The 16,795-nt window shown below is 39.9% G+C and overlaps 1 protein-coding gene across 11 annotated transcripts in view; it reads right to left on the reverse strand.

The window, feature by feature from the left end:
* Positions 1 to 464: 464 nt before the first annotated feature.
* Positions 465 to 16,795, reverse strand: part of LOC110552204 (solute carrier organic anion transporter family member 1A4-like) — a 56,242-nt gene continuing 39,911 nt past the window's right edge. For 8 of the 11 annotated variants that reach the window (XM_060384397.1, XM_060384405.1, XM_060384398.1 and 5 more), the window contains 4 exons: positions 16,405 to 16,589; positions 14,843 to 14,907; positions 13,636 to 13,753; positions 2,789 to 3,450 (listed from right to left, as the gene is read on the reverse strand). In XM_060384397.1, the coding sequence (XP_060240380.1) occupies positions 3,231 to 3,450; positions 13,636 to 13,753; positions 14,843 to 14,907; positions 16,405 to 16,589 (588 nt within the window). In that variant the 3' untranslated portion in view covers positions 2,789 to 3,230. Of the gene's footprint in view, positions 3,451 to 9,057; positions 9,271 to 13,635; positions 13,754 to 14,842; positions 14,908 to 15,053; positions 15,166 to 16,404; positions 16,590 to 16,795 lie in introns of those variants that run through there. The other 3 variants (XM_060384401.1, XM_060384402.1, XR_009592006.1) reach the window with 3 other exon arrangements.

The raw sequence follows: 16,795 nt of genomic DNA on the forward strand, positions 1-16,795 counted from the left end.
AGCTTATCAAAGCCAGACTTTCCTAGGTAAGGCAGAAAACTAAATCTCTTTGAGAAGGTGCACTTGCTGGTCTGAATCTTGAGGACAGAAGAGTAAACACTTAAGGAACTAAATAACTTCCCAGAGTAGGGGAGAAGTCAGTATCTAATGAAGGAGGCATATAAGCCTTTTTCTGGAAACAGGAGACAAAGACACACTGAGAAGCCTCAAGCATCTGAACTGGTAAAGTCATGTATGTGGACCTATCTGCATTGCCCCCGTGGCACGCCTGGGTTGGCTACCCAGAGGCTATTTAAGCTGTGGGCTGGCTTTCCCCGGGGTCCGAGGATTGTTCAATGTTCCTGAATAAACTGCATTGAAAAAAAGAAAAAGAAAAAAAAAAAAACACTCCTTAGGGAGAATTTTTTTGAGATTAAAGAAGATTATTTTCTATGTTGAACATGAAGAAAGATACAGTGACACAGTACTTCTGGATTCCATTTAAGTTTGTTTCTCTTAGCATACAATTGTTTCTCATGGTATACAATGTCAATTCCAGTTTTGCATATCTTGTTTCAGAGAGACAGCCTTGGAAAAAGAAAAACAAAAACAAAAACAAACTGAGAATATAGATGCTAAATTAGGCCATAAAAAAAGAGGTTGGAGGAATCTTTGAATCAAAATATGGAACCATCAGGGAAATCCAATCTGGAACTTACAATAATACCAAAGGAGGTAGATCCAGATGAGGAAAGTCCATAGAGGAATGAAGAAATTGCAGAAAGGCACCCCAATGAGATTCAGAGTAAAAAGGCTTCAGCTGTAAGTCAACATTGTCAGACAATATTGTATATGTATTGTCAAGGTTCAATTACTGGACGAAGGTCTATATGCTAAGGTAGAAATGAAGACCTTGTTTGCTATTCCCTTGGAACAATGTCATACAATGGCTTGCGTGCTCCATTTTACAGAGTTTGGAGAGCTGAAATATATGCACCATTCCTTAGGTTCATATTCAAAGTTCCAAGGGACATTTGCCTTAAATTCTGGAGAGCATAATTCTAAGTACCAAATTTGTATGAAATGATGACTGTCGTGGAGATGCCTCTGCAAATTGGGGCTGACGGTTCACCATGTATATCCATTGGAATACAACAATATTTTAGACATTATGACATGAAACCTGTTATAGACATAACTTATAATCCTATAGGTCAAACAATTATAAACAGATCTAACAATAATTTTTTAAAAGGTGGTCACAAAACAGAAAAAGAATATGCTATCACCTCAACGTAGATTAAATAATGATCTGTTGATCTCAAAGTTATTAAATGAGACAAGTAGCACAGCTGCTAAGATACACTGGATTTTAGAAGGGACTGCTGAAATGGATGAGCATATCATAATCCTAATTTCAAAATGGAAGACAGGAAGTATTTTGCCGTGTGGAGGAGACTGCTCTTGTCTCAACAGGAAACAAAAGCCTATGTTTTCAATCCAGAGTGTTGGAAAGCAGGCTTGACCGGGGAGACCCCCCTGACGATCTTGGCTGCAGACCGAAGGAAGGAAATCAAGAAGACCAAACAGGACAGGGAACATAATTTGCTGATCCCTCCACATAGGAACAGCTCTTAGACTGGCTGAGACATGAAAAAGTCTTCAGCCAGAACTTCAGTTATGCATGGCCAATAAATCATTGGCTACAAATTCCTCAGAATGTATCATGCCATTCTTTGAAAAGGCATACATAAAATTTGTTTTACAGGAAATCCTCTTTAACTGAATTATGTTCAGTGCACAGTCCATACAGATATTAATACACAATTGTGTAATACCTTCGAAAGTTAATATTTAGCAGAGCATGAGGACTAGACAACCAAGAAGACAAGACAAGTAGCCCAGGTGGTACTGCCTCACAGATGGCCTCGTGGAAGCACTGATTGCAGGCACCGAAAAAAAAATTAAAGCTTTTGAGATGACTTGAAAAGTTATTTTGCCAATTTTGAAGACTCATGCACATAATTATTTTGACTATCCTCTTATTGAAACTTCTTAATTTTTATTTATATGTTTTTGTATTTGCTTGACTGTTTTGGGGAGAATGAGGCATGCACACCACGGTACCTGAGTAGAATGCAAAGAATAACTTTCAAGAGTTGGTTCTCTTCTACCATGTTGGTCCCAGGGATCAAATCTTCCTTGCCAGGTGTGGTGAAAAACACACCTCTCCACAGAGCTAACTAGCTGGCTCCTTTTAAAGGTTTTACTCTAAGATGATTTTGAAAGATAATAGCCATGTGCTCTGAGGACAGATGAATAAAATGAACACTAGACCAAAAAAGGCTTCCTGAATATGAAAAAGTAGCTTTTTGAAAATATCATAGACTGTGTTCAGTCTTGTTTATTTTACTTTATTTTATTTTGTCAGCATGTTACAATACCTTGGGGGTTAACCTGGGTCCTCTCATGTATTGTACCATGGAGCTACAACCCCATCTCCTCAAAGGGCCCTTGAAAGGACTGGCTTTCTCAAGAAAGAGCTTCAGGACCAACTTGAAACTGCTAGACAAAAAAGTTCAAACTATTTTTGCTACATGAGATTTAATAAGCTGATTAAATCTGTCAGTGCTGTAAGCAAGATGATCCAACGTGGGAAATGAATAATGAAAGACGGAACTGAAAATAAGAGATGACTCATTAATGAAAAGTGTAATCATGGAAGCATCAAAAGTCTAGAATAAAAAATGAGAGTTAACAATTTCTAAATCATTAAAGATACATTCAGACATCGTGCAGGTAGAAAGGATGAATTTGAACAAATTATTTTAATGTGACACAACCAGGGTGCATATTTCCAGCTCTAATTATCTCTAATATTGAAGTATAAACTCAGTGAAATTAAAGTGTTTCAGGAATAGGAAAGCTTTTAAGCTATTTGAAGATAAGTGAGAAAAATACACTTCCTTTGATTGAGTTAAAAAAAGAAAATGCAATTAGCAAATCCTCCTTGGAAATGAAGGCAGTCTTAAAAGTTCAGTGTGGGGTCTCCAAATAATTCTTCCAAGAAAAATCTTAAAGCTACCCCAAATTTCTGAAAATGCTATCAGCAAATATTTTTATCATAAGCAAAAATAATAATTGAAGTCTTTACGCGTTTAAAACAAGATTTTCTATTGTACCTCTTATGATATGAAACAAGTGAACTGTGCATTCTCTTCATGGCCTTGCACAGACCAATAGAAAACTCACTACAGCTTGGTTTTCACTTCTCCACCATTGTCAAGCTCGGGACTTCTGTGCACATCCACGCACTCGCTTTCCTTCTCTGTGAGTGTCATCTCTACAGGCTCCATTTCTGAAGAGGCAACATCCCCGGGGAGCTGCAGCTTCCTCACAAGCATTAGAACGAAGAATGCGGGGAGATAGCTTGATCCTCTTAGTACTGCATGCACGCCAAGGTAGATACGCCTATAGAAAAGAGCTCATCTGTATTAAATCTCAACGTGCTTAGTGAAAGATAATTGTGTATATTCTTACAGATCCTTTATTCGCCCAAGAAAAGTATCAGGTGATAAATATGCCTATGTATTTTATATAAACTACTTTACTAAATTATTAATTTTCTTTGTTAAACTATCAAAAAATTACTATAAAATTTAGATGTATTTTCTTCTTGTTGGTTATGGCTTATTTCCATTGTCAACCTGACTGGATTTAGATTTATTATAGAAACACATCTCTGAGTGTGTCAATGGGGATGTTTTCAAAAAGGTTTAGCTGACATTGAATTTCCACCATGAATGTGAGAAGCACTCAGTGTGTCCAGAAAGAACATTAAACATGACCAGCCTCCTCAATCTTATCCTCCATACCTCCTGTGCCTTTACCTCCCATATTGCCACCATACCTCCTCTGTCATTTCCTCTGACACCATGCCTTCCTGCCATTATGACCTGTTCTCTGAAATACTGAGAAAAATAAAATAACAAAAAAAAAAAAAAAACCCTAAATCAAGTTAAGGCATCTCCTCTTTTCTGTATGATTTGCTCAACTTTTGATTACACATATATAAAATATCATAAAGACACTTTTCAGATTGTCTTCCTTAGGCATTTTTATATTGTTATATCAATAGGTTTTTGTGATATTGAACTTTTTTCTTTTTTTATTTTATTAATTACACCCTATTCACTTTGTATCATAAGCCCCTCCATCCTTCCCTCCCCATCCCACCCTCCCAGCCTCTTCTTCACGCATGCCCCTCCCCAAGTCCACTGATAGAGGAGGTCCTCCTCTCCTTCCTTCTGATCTTAGTCTATCAGATCTCATCAGGAGTGGCTACATTGTCATCTTCTGTGGCCTGGTAGGGCTGCTCCCCCCTCAGGGGGAGGTGATCAAAGAACAGGCCTATCAGATTATGTCAGAGTCAGTCCCTCTTCCCATTACTATGTAACCCACTTGGACACTAAACTGCCATGGGCTACATCTGTACAGGGGTTAGGGCAGAGCCTTTCAGAGGCCCTCTGTGGCAGGTTTCTAGCTTGTTTCCTGTTTTCTTCTTCGTCTGATGTCCTTCCTCTTTTCCTTTCAGGATGGGGATTGAGCATTTTAGTCAGGGTCCTCTCTCTTGATTAGTTAGTTTCTTTAGATGTACAGATTTTAGTAGGTTTAGCTTATATTACATGTCTACATGAGTGAGTATATACCATGTATGTCTTTCTGCTTCTGGGACAGCTCACTCAGGATGATCAGGATGATCCTTTCCAGGTCCCACCATTTACCTGCAAATTTCATGATTTCCTTATTTTTCATTGCTGAGTAATATTCCATGGTATAGATGTACCACAATTTCTGCATCCATTTCTCAGTTGAGGGGCATCTGCATCCAGCTTGTGGCTATTACAAATAAACCTGCTACAAACATGGTTGAGTAAATCTTGTTTTGTGTACTTGAGCCTCTTTTGGATATATGCCTAGGAGTGGTATGGCTAGATCTTGAGGAAGCACTATTCCTAGTTGTCTAAAAAAGTGCCAGATTGATTTCCAGAGTGGTTGTACAAGTTTACATCCCCACCAGCAGTAGAGGAGGGTCCCCCTTTCTCCACAGCCTTTCCAGCATGTGTTTTCACTCGAGTATTTCACCTTGGCCATTCTGATGGGTGTAAGGTAAAATCTCAGGGTTGTTTTGATTTGCATTTCCCTGATGACTAATGAGGTTGAGCATTTCTATAAGTGTTTCTCTGCCATTCGATATTCCTCTACAGATAATTCTCTGTTTAGCTCTGTTCCCCATTTTTTAATTGGATTACTTGGTTTGCTGCTTTTCAGCTTCTTTAGTTCTTTGTATATGCTGGATATTAGCCCTCTGTCAGAAAAATGGTTAGTGAAGATGCTTTCCCAATCTGTAGGCAGTAGTTTTGTTTTGATGACAGTGTCCTTTGTTTTGGAGAAGCTTTTCAGTTTCATGAGGTCCTATTTATTGATTGTTGCTCTTATAGCCTGTGCTGTTGGTGTTCTGTTCAGGAAGTTTTCTCCTGTACCAATGAGTTCTAGGGTATTCCCCAGTTTTTTTCTAGCTGATTTAATGTGTCTGGTTTTATGTTGAGGTCTTTGATCCACTTGGACTTCAGTTTTGTGCAGGGTGATAAGTATGGATCTATTTTCATTTTTTCTACATGTACACATCCAGTTGGACCAGCACCATTTGTGGAACATGCTATCTTTTCTCCATTGTATGGTTTTGGCATCTTTGTCAAAGATCAGGTATCCATAAGTGTGTAGGTTTATTTCTGGATCTTCAGTTCAAATCCATTGATGCACTATTCTGTTTCTATGGCAGTACCATGCAGTTTTTATTACTGTTGCTCTATAGTACAGCTTGAGATCAGAGATGGAGATACCTCCAGAAGATCTTTTATTTTAGAGGATTGTTTTAGCAATTCTGGGTTTCTTGTTATTCCATATGAAGTTGAGAATTTTTCTTTCCAGTTCTGTAAAGAATTGTTTAGGTAATTTGATGGGAATTGCATTGAATCTGTTGATTGCTTTTGGTAAAATTGCCATTTTTACTGTATTTATCCTGCCAAGCCATGAGCATGGGAGATTTTCCATCTTCTGATTTCTTCTAATTCTTTCTTCAGAGACTTGAAATTTTTTTCATACAAGTCTTTGACTTGCATGGTTAGGGTTACACCAAGGTACTTTATGTCACTTGTGGCTATTGTGAAGGGTGTTGTTTCCCTATTTTCTTTCTCGGCCCTTTTCTCTTTTGTATACAGGAGGGCTACTGATTTTTTTTTTTTTTTTTTTTTTAGTTAATTTTGTATCCGGCCACTTTGCTGAAAGTGTTTATCAGCTGTAGGAGTTCCCTGGTAGAGTTTTTGGGGTCACTCACATATACTATCATATCATCTGCAAATAGTGATAATTTGACTTCTTCCTTTCCAATTGTATCCCCTTGATCTCCTTCAACTGTCTTATTGCTCTAGCAAGGACTTCCAGAACTATGTTGAAGAGATATGGAGTGGGCAGCCTTGTCTTGTCCCTGATTTCAGTGGGATTGCTTTAATTTTCTCTCTGTTCAGTTTGATGTTGGCTATAGGTTTGCTGTATATCACCTTTACTATGTTTAGATATGTGACTTGTATCCCTGATCTCTCCAACACTTTAAACACGAATGGATGATGGATTTTGTCAAATGCTTTTCAGCATCTAGGGAGATTATCCTGCGGTTATTTTCTTTCAGTTTGTTAATATTGTGGATCACATTGATGGATTTTTGTATATTGAACTACCCCTCCATGCCTGGGATGAATCCTACTTGGTCCTAGTGAATAATATCTTTGATGTGTTCTTGTATTCGGTTGGCAAGTATTTTGTTGAGTATTTTTGCATCAATGTTCATAAGGGAGATTGGCCTGAAATTCTCTTTCTTTGTTGGGTGTTTGTGAGGTTTAGGTACCAAGGTGACTGTGGCTTCATAGAATGACTTTGGTAGTATTCCTTCTGTTTCTATTTTGTGGAATAGTTTGAAGAGAACTGGGGTTAGCTCTTCTTTGAAGGTCTGGTAGAATTCTGTGCTGAAGCCATCTGGTCCTGGGCTTTTTTTGTATGGGAGACTTTCAATAACTGCTTCTATTTCCTTGGGGGATATAGGACTCTTTAATTGATTTACCTGGTCATGATTCAGCTTTGGTAAGTTGAATTGATCAAGAAAATTGCACATTTCATTTATATTTTCAAATTTTGTGGCATATAGACTTTTGAGTAAGTCCTAATGATCATTTGAATTTCCTCAGTGTCTGTAGTTATGCCCACCTTTTCATTTCTGATTTTGTTGATTTGGATGGTGTCTCTCTGCCTTTTAGTTAGCTTGGCTATGGGTTTGTCTATCTTGTTGATTTTCTCAAAAAATCAGCTCTTGGTTTCATTGATTCTTCGAATTGTTTTATTTGTTTCTAATTGATTGATTTCAGCCCTGAGTTTGATTATTTCCAGCCATCTACTCCTCTTTGGTGTGTCTGCTTCTTCTTTTTCTAGGGTTTTTAAGTGAGCCATTAAGTTGCTTGAATGTGCTGTCTCGAATTTCTTCTTGAAGGCACTTGGTGCTATGAACTTTCCTCTATAAAGGCTACAAACTGTTTGGCTGCAACTTCCTGTATTTCTTCACAGATGGCCATAATATGTTTTTCTTTATCTTCTATTTCTTTATGGATGGCCATAATCTGTTTGATTTTATCTTCCTCTATTTTTTTTTGTGGATGGCCATAATCTGTTTGAGTTTATCTTCCTCTAGTCTTTATGCATTTTATTTGTTTCCTCTCTTATCCTCTTCTTTAACATAGGTCTTGAATTTCATTCATGCTGGAGTGTCCAGGGCTACTTGCCCCTGGATAACTGGGTTCTGGAGATGTCATATTGCTCTGTCTTTTGTTGGTTGACCTTTTACGCTGGCCTTTACCCATTAGGCTATTGTAGGTGTTTGGAGTTCGTTTCTGGTGGGTCCTGAAATCCTATGGTAGAGAGAATCCCCTTGGCAAGAAGATGGTTTTTCCTGAAGGAAGCCTCCTCAGCTTTTTGGGTATAGTCACTGTATAGCTGGTGTTTTCCAGGAGCTGCCACAGCTCACCTCAGGCATGAGTGTTAACTGTGGTCCTTGTTAGCCAAGAGGGTTCTCCTCTCTCCTGAAGAAGTCCTGGAGACAGCTCTCCTGCATCTGGGTTTCTTGCTATAAATTTTGTGATCTGCTGTTGTAACCTGTGTGTCCCTTGGTTTGGTCAGTTTTGTTAGGGATAACTGGTTGCCCCTTGGAGCAGTATACTGGGGTTGATCTCGGAGATCCCGGGATTTTTTAGGTCTGAGGTTGGGGCTCTGTGCCCCAGTACCCAAGCAGTAATCTGTGGTGGGTGAGTACTGCTCTCCTGGTAACAGCAGGCTAGATGGTGCACAGCAGGTCCCTGGATTGGGTCAGTCTTGGGGGACCTTTTCCAGGGATATACTGGGTGGCCTAAGACCATCCCCTTTGCTTCATTCCCTGTGAGGATTTCTCCCGACATGACTCCATATCTCTGGTGTCCTGGGTCGCACAGTTCTGTCTGTGAGGAATAGTTGGTACAAAGCAGGTCTCTGGGCTGGCAGCGTGTGCACCCACCCACTAGTCTGTGGGACCTTTCCCAGGGATATACTGGATGACCTCATTTGGATCCCCATTTCCTTCTTTCTCTGTGTGGTTTACTCCCGACAGGGACTCCCAGTCTCTGTTGCCTTGGAGCACACAGCTCTGTCTGAGCCAGAGAGGTGGGCGTGCAGCCACTTTCCGGGCTGGAGGCTTGAGCCCAGATCAGTGATGGTGGCTCATACCCGCTGGTCTGCAAGACTTTTTCCAGGTAAAGACTGGGTGACCTGTGGCCAGTCACACTGCTTTCCTTCCCAGTGGGTTTTTCTTGTGCCTGAGACTCCCAGTCTCCGGTGGTTTTTGTGCCCACCACTCAGCCTGGGAAGGTGATCAGGACAGGCAGGCATGTGGCTCTGGTCCAGCGACCTAGTGCCTGTGCAACCAGGGATCTCTTCCAGGTTCTGGCTGGGGGACCTGAGCATGGACCCAACTGTTTCCCATGCTGTAGGGGTTTCCTCTCACCTGGGAAACATGATTGCTGTTGTTTTAGGGCCCAGAGTTCAGTCTCTTGGTCATTGTATGGAAAATGTTGTCCTGCTCCTCAGATGCAGTGTTCTCCTGGCACCACCATCTTCTCCTTAAATATTGAACTTCTTGTATGTCTAAAATAAGTCCTATTAGTCGTTTTTATATTTTAGTACACTGAATTTGTCAATTTTCATATAAAGTTATACATGTACAGTGATCAATTTATCTTATATTATTTTTGATATATGTGCTTAATCTCTGTCTTGATATGTATTCATGAGTCCTGGGAGTTGGAATAGAGGAAGCTGTGAGCTTCCTATGAAAATTGAACTCAGGTTCTCTGCAAGACCATGTGTTCTTAAACCTCGAGTCATCTTTTTAGCCACTATATATATATATATATATATATATATTAGGAACTTGCCCAGTTTAAGTGTGAAGGCTGTACAAGCTTCCTGAAATAAATTAGGTAATTTTTCCTTTCACCATTTCTTAGAAGAACTTACATGCTGTTATAAGCATCTGTTCTTTATATACTTAATAATATATGCCTTGAGGTGTCTGGATTTAATGTGTTTGGGAAATACATATTTTTGACATATGTACATTTCTAAATAACTATGAAAGTATTCCTTCCTGTTCTCAACATTTTTATAGTAAAATCTGGTGTGATGCATACTTCTCCTGGGAAGGAAGTTTCAGTAAAGGCCTGTGTGGATTATGTTGGCCTGTGAACATGTCTGTGGGCCACTATTTTGATTACATTAATTGAGGTGAGAAGACACAGCCCAGAGTTAGTGGCGCCATTTCTTAGGCAGGAAATCTGGTATACATTATATCAGAGAAAATGGAGCCAGGGCTTGTTGTTGTATACCTTTAATCCCAACACTCAGGAAGCATAGGTAGACACATCTCTATGAGTTCAAAGCCAGCCTGATCTACAAATTGAGCTCCAGGACAGCCAGGGCAGTACACAAAGAAACCCAGTATTAAAAAACAAGAACAAAAACAAACAAACAACAAAACAAGAATAGAAAAAAAAGATCATGGCTCACTTTACAGATGAAAGTATTAGTATAATAAGTGTAGATGCTTAAGACCAGATATAAGTCTAGAGATATAATTATTTTTCTAAATAGATAATAGATTAACAAATATCTTAGTTTAATTGTTTTCTACTTAAAAAAAAATCCTTGACAAAATCAATTTATGGAAGAAGGGTTAATTTGCTCGCAATTCCTAGATGCAGTCTGAGGCTGTCAAGGCAACTGGAACTTTAATATACAGAGATAGGCTGACAGAAGTAGTCTAATCCTTTCAGTCTGTGAATTATGGGTATGCCAGCCTGAAAACGGGCTCTCAGCCAGCCCCACTCATAAGCACTGGGGACACGGCAATGGCTAGCACTTTTCTCTCCTAGCATCTTTCAAGGTAGGATTAGCTCACGCCAAGAGAATGAAAAATACCTTTTGGCTGCTGAGGTTTTAGGAGCAAGGAGGAGGCTTTGCTACAATTCAGTCTGTAGCAAACAAAGTTACACTGCAGGCTTCCTTGTTCCTACTGCCATAGAGGGAAAGCAAATAACCAGCTAGAGTCTGTGTCAAGGTCATCTGGCATGACCTTGGGGGTGGGACAGCAGTGAACCCACAGTTCTTTCACTATGCTGTTAGTGGTAGGTCCCTTCTTAGCATTGAGCATGGTGGAAACCATTTAAGTAGCTGCTTTTAGTCCAAGCCACAGCATGAAACTACCCGTAACTGGATGCACCCAGATCTCAAACAGGAGGCTCCTTCGTCTCCCACTTCTTGAGGGTAATGGCTCCAGGTATTTCTATGTGTGGCAACCTCCTCTCCCTTGTGACACTCTCAGTGGGTTTTTATCACAATCACTCTATTTAACCAAGTTGATTTCATGAGGCAGCTAACCAATAAGTACAGTGGGGCATCAATGGGTTATCAGAGATGAGACTGTCAGTCCAATTTAGATAACAAAGTCTCAAGGTATCCCCTGGCTCCAGTACCTGGTACATTTTGCAATCTGCATTGTACTGCATAGATTTGGGGTTTTCATGTAGTCGGACTACAATAGAAGGTTCTGAAGTTTTCACGACCTAGAATGCTAGAGTCTATGCTGCATTAATTTGTTGGGACTCTGTCATGCCAACCCCTGAAAAAGGGAAGAGTCTCTCCTCTCTGTCCATTGATGGGCATGATAGGAAATGGGAGATTTTTGTTCCCATCTATAGCACAGCTGTGCCAGTCCTGAATTTTGCTGTCTTGTTTATGTCTCCTGTTCTGCCATGCTAGCTCAGCTCAAGATTTTGCTCACTCCTGCCTCTCCAAGACCTTGATACAGACATGTGCTCCTTTTCTAAAGAATTTTGAAGGGGTTTTAGGAAACCCACTCAAACTTCTATGTATCAATCACTTGAGAAATATTGGGGAAATATTGAAATATATAAATAAGGAAGTTATAACATCCATGTGCATTTTGAAAATTATGCCATATGCATTTTTTCACTTACATACTATTGGAGAATTTTTATGCGACAAAAGTAGGTCTCAAAACCAACAAACCATATAACCCAATAAAAATTGGGATACAGAGCTAAACAAAGAATTCTCAACAGAGATATCTCAAATAACCAAGAAGCACTTAAAGAAATATTTAACCTCCATTGTCATGAGGCAAATGCAAATCAAAAGATCTCATCTTATGGGGAGGAGGTCCCCCCCATCAGTGGACTTGGAAAGGGGCACGGTGGAGATGAGGGAGGGAGGGAGGGACTGGGAGGGAATGAGGGATCGGGACACGGCTGGGATACAGAGTTAATAAAATGTAATGGATAAGAAAAAAAATAAAATTAAAATAAATAAATAAGGGAAAAAAGATCTCATCTTACATTCATCAGAATAGCTAAGATCAAAAAATCAAGTGACAGAACATGCTGGTGAGGATACTAAGCAAGGAGAACACCCCTCCATTGCTAGTGGAAGTGCACACTTGTACAACCACTGTGGAAATCATTCTGGAGGTTCTCAGAAAACTGGGAATAAATCTGCCTCAACACCCAGCTATATTTTTGGGAATATACCCAAAAGATGCTCCACCTTACCACAAGGACATTTGCTCAGCTATGTTCATTGTATCATTACTCATAATAGACAGAAACTGGAAGCAACGTAGATGTCCCTCAAGTGAAGAATAAATAAAGAAAATGTGGTTGGTACATTCACACAATGGAATACTACCCAGCTATTAAAAACAAGGAAATCTGGAAATGTGCAGGCAAATGGGTGTATCTGGAAATGATCATACTGAGTTAGATAACCCAGACCCAGAAAGACACACATTGTATCCACCCACTTAAAAGTGGATATAAGTCATAAAGTACAGGATGATCATGAAGCGATCCATTGACACAAAGAACGCGAGGAGTGCCCAAGGGAAGATGATTGAATCTCAGAACAGGAAATACAATAGACACCCAAAATAGATAGACAGGGGTAACTGGATGAAGTGGGGATGGGGAGGATGACAGGGTTGACGATCAGGTGGGCAGAAAAGGGAGGAGTGAAGGTTTGGACCAGGAGGGAGAACAGAAATATGTTCTGGGAGGCATCTCTGGGACAGAGGAAGCTCCTGGCAGTCTACGGAGGTGACCCTAGCTGAGACTCCAAGCAATGGTGCTGAGGATCATAATGTTGGCTCCTCCTGTAGCCAGGTGAGACCCCCAGCAAAGGAGAGACCACCAACCCACGCATAAAACTTTTGACCCAAAGAGTGCCCTGTCTACAAGAAGTGTAGGGGTAAATATGGAACAGAGATTGAGGGAATGGCAGACCAGTGACCGGCCCAGCCTGAGAACAACCCCTCAGGAGAGGGCTGACCACTGTCACTATTAATGATACTCTGCTGTGCTTGCAAACAGGAGTCACTAGCATAACTCTCTTTGGGGTGGCTTATTCTGGAAGCTGATGGAGACAGATGCAGAAACCCACAGCCAAGCAAGGGGACAAGCCAGGGAGTGTTGTGAAACAGAGGTAGGAAGGATAGAGGCAATCAGAGGGGTCCACCACAGACACCACAAGAATACCTACAAAGTAAACTAACTATAGGGGCTCACAGAGACTGAACCACCAATCAAAAAGTGTGCATGGACTGACCTAGACCATTACACGTATGTAGCAGATGTGCATCTTGATCATCATATGCATCCTCTAACAATAGGAATAGGGGCAATCTCTGACTCTGTTGCCTGCTGCTAGGTCCCTTTTCCCTAACTGGGCTGTCTGTCACTCCTCAGTGAGTGAGAATGCCCTTCATCCTTCTGTGACTTGAGGTGCCAGGGAGGAGTGTTGCCCCTTGGGGGTTTCCCCTTCTCTGGAAGGAGGGAGAGGGGGGATGAGAGGAAGGAGTGTGAGGTGAGACTGGGAGGAGAAGAGGGAGGGTGCTGTGATCAAGCTGTAAAGTGATTAAAGAAATAAATAGATAAGGAAAATTATCTTTACCTGAAGCTATTTGTATCGTACATCCTGCACACCCCTGGACCACCGCATTTCAGAGTTTCCCAGTGTAAGCATGTTCTGTCTATCATAGCACCACTGAAAATAGGTGATGGGATGCCAGCTGCAATAGAGTGAAAAAAAGTCATGCCCCAAATAAATCAGCACAATAATGACAAAAGACCCAGTCCATTTACAGGAAAGAAGGAAAAAAAAAAGAGATGTGGGTTTCTTTTTTAAGTACTTCAATTTCTCTATTTTTGAAAAAACAGTATAACAAATTATGAATCAAATGCTCTAAACCTACTTTTAGGAATTATTAGTTAATGTGAACCTTTCAGATCACGAGAAATGAAAACTATGTATAAGATGCTAAGAATGTATTTATTGAGTTCATAATCATGAACCTCACGAATTTTCTGAAATGTCTTTTATTGGTTTTCTGTACACCCAACTATCAAAACCATTTCCTTCTTATTTTAGTGTTGAGTCTACTAAAAGATTAAAGATGTTATTAAGTTCAGATGAGAGCTTCAAAGACCAGGGGAAATTTTTTTTCTTTATAGTTACTTCATTCCCAGACTAACACAGGTAGCCATTTCCAAACACAAGTTTGGTGAACTGAAGTTCAGGGTAAAGTGAACAGAGCACACCTATATGAAAGATGCTACAAGGTCATTGGAACTTCCTGGATGTGGACAGTTGGAAAATTGCAGATCCAAAGACAAATTATTTTTACCTCTTTTATTGATCATTCATTGCCTCATCTGTGCCTCTGACCATATATCAATGTGACTCTCACATGAAGGTTTGGTAAAGTATTGACTTAAGAAGTCACTAGACTCCACCCACTCAAACACTAAGAATGCTATCAAATAGCATCTGAGCCTACGGCAGAATTTTCCCTGCTTTGCTGTAACAAACCGACAGGACATTCCCACAGATACATTTGATAAGTGCCTTGTTCACGGATTCCTTTGTGCTCTAACTATAAACATCACAAAACTATCCTCATGTGGTAAAATGATATTCAGATGACTTGAATATGTATGTGCCAAACTCATGGTTACTTATATGTGATTCCAGAATAAACCCGTATTCCCTTTGAGAGCTGTGTTTTGGGTTGACAAGATAGTTTCTGTCTTTTTAGTCAGAGAAATTTAATTGGTTTACTCTGTACTTATTATTAATATGTTAGGGAAATCTTTCTTACCAAATAGTCTTATGCAAAATGTATGTAATCCAATTCCAATTGACTTTTCTTCAGACTTGATACACCTGAAAAATACATACATACCTAAATAGATACATAAAAGTTAATCATGCAAATCTATATCTGCCCGATCATCCTCCCAATGGCAGGGGTAGCTCATGATTCTAATGCTTAAGCTTTTTATCCTGAAAGGAGAATGGTGCAGATCTACCTCTTAAGTCCACACATAGGAAGGAGAGTAAGGACTTCTGAAAGCTGGGCTCTGACCTCCACACTTCTAAAGCAGGGCTGAGCTCTTTAACAGTTAGACACTGTCTGCTGATCTAGAGAAATAGGTTCCTGGTTAACACAGCAATCACCATGCCAAACCCCTCATATAGGACCCAAACTTTTGAAACCACAAACCAAATAAATCTTTACTCTCTTAAGTTATTTGCCAGGTATTTTCTCATATTAATGAAAAAAAAATCTAACATATGCAATGTAAAACTTCAAGGAAAGGTAAATGCAGTCCCTCTGATAAACAGAGAAAGAGCCCATTATGCATGCTATGACACAAAGAAAATTACTTTGTTATGTGGATTTAACAACTTTAGACACTTGGCTACTCCATAGTGCCTTCAAAATAGACTTGAGACGGTTTTGAGAATTACATTCAATGGAAATGCCTAAAAAGCCATGGGATAAAAACTGAAAAAAAATTCTTATAAATTAGGAAGATGGGAGCTCTGTTTGAAATGTGGCCTTTTCCCCACCAAATTCATCCTTGGGTAAAAAAAATTAAAATGTCTATAAATGTTGGAATTTTATCTTCAAAGTGATGCCATGCTCAGATGTAGCCCATGGCAGCTCAGTATCCAAGTGAGTTCACTAGTAAGGGGAACAGGGGCTGTCTCTGACATGAACTCAGTGTTCTGCTCTTTGATCACCTCCCCCTGACCTGGGAGCAGCCTTCCCAGGCCACAAAGAAAGACAATGCAACCAGTCCTGATGAGACCTGAAAAGCTGGGGTCAGATGGAAAGGGAGGAAGACCTCCCCCATGAGTGGACTTGGAGAGGGTCATTGGAAGAAATGAGGGAGGGAAGAAATGGGGTTGGGAGGGATTGAGGGAAGGGGCTAGAGCTGGGATACAAAACAAATAAACTGTAATTAATATAAAAAATTAAAATATAATTAAAAAAGAAAGAAGAAGAATAGCATGTAAACAGTGGAACTGTATTTTCAATCATTTACATTACAGTCATCAAATTTAGCAAGAAACAGCAAAGAAATATAAGAAGGTGATGCAAATATACCTTTTCCTCATTACATTAATAACTCACACATTACAGCCCACAAGATGGCCAGCTAGATAAAGTTCCTTGCCACCAAGCTTGACAAATTGCATTCAGTACCTGGGACTTACACAATGCAAAAGGAATCAACTACTATGAGATGCCTTGTCATTTTCATATCCATGTCATAGCATTCAAACACATGCACACACACACACACACACACACACACACACACAGTATGAAGAATCAAAGAGAGAAAGCTAAATGAAGGAACTACTTATTACCTCAGAAGAACCATGTACCCAGGTAGAGCTGAAATTGAGTAGATGAAACTGTTAATTAGGGTCGTGATTAAATAGTACTGCAGCCTGTTAGCACACTCGCGACCCTTGTCACACAGCCCGAGGACTGCAGATGAGTTTCCAGATGAGTTTCCAGATGAGTGGATGCAGCTGCAATTGTGAAACACCTGTCAAAAAACGATGTCCTATTTAAGGAAAAAAATATTGGGTTTAGACCTTCAATATTTTCTGCACAGCCAGCTGGATCAAAATGGAGAGTATTGGGTCCAGGGATATAACTCAGAGGAAGAGCACTTATCTTGTTTGAATGAGAACCTGAGTATGAGCTCACACCCCATTAAATAGAAAATATTAAATAAATAAAATGGAGGCT

The sequence above is a fragment of the Meriones unguiculatus genome, chromosome 5, assembly GCF_030254825.1.
Source record: "Meriones unguiculatus strain TT.TT164.6M chromosome 5, Bangor_MerUng_6.1, whole genome shotgun sequence".
NCBI classification, from domain to species: Eukaryota; Metazoa; Chordata; class Mammalia; order Rodentia; family Muridae; genus Meriones; species Meriones unguiculatus.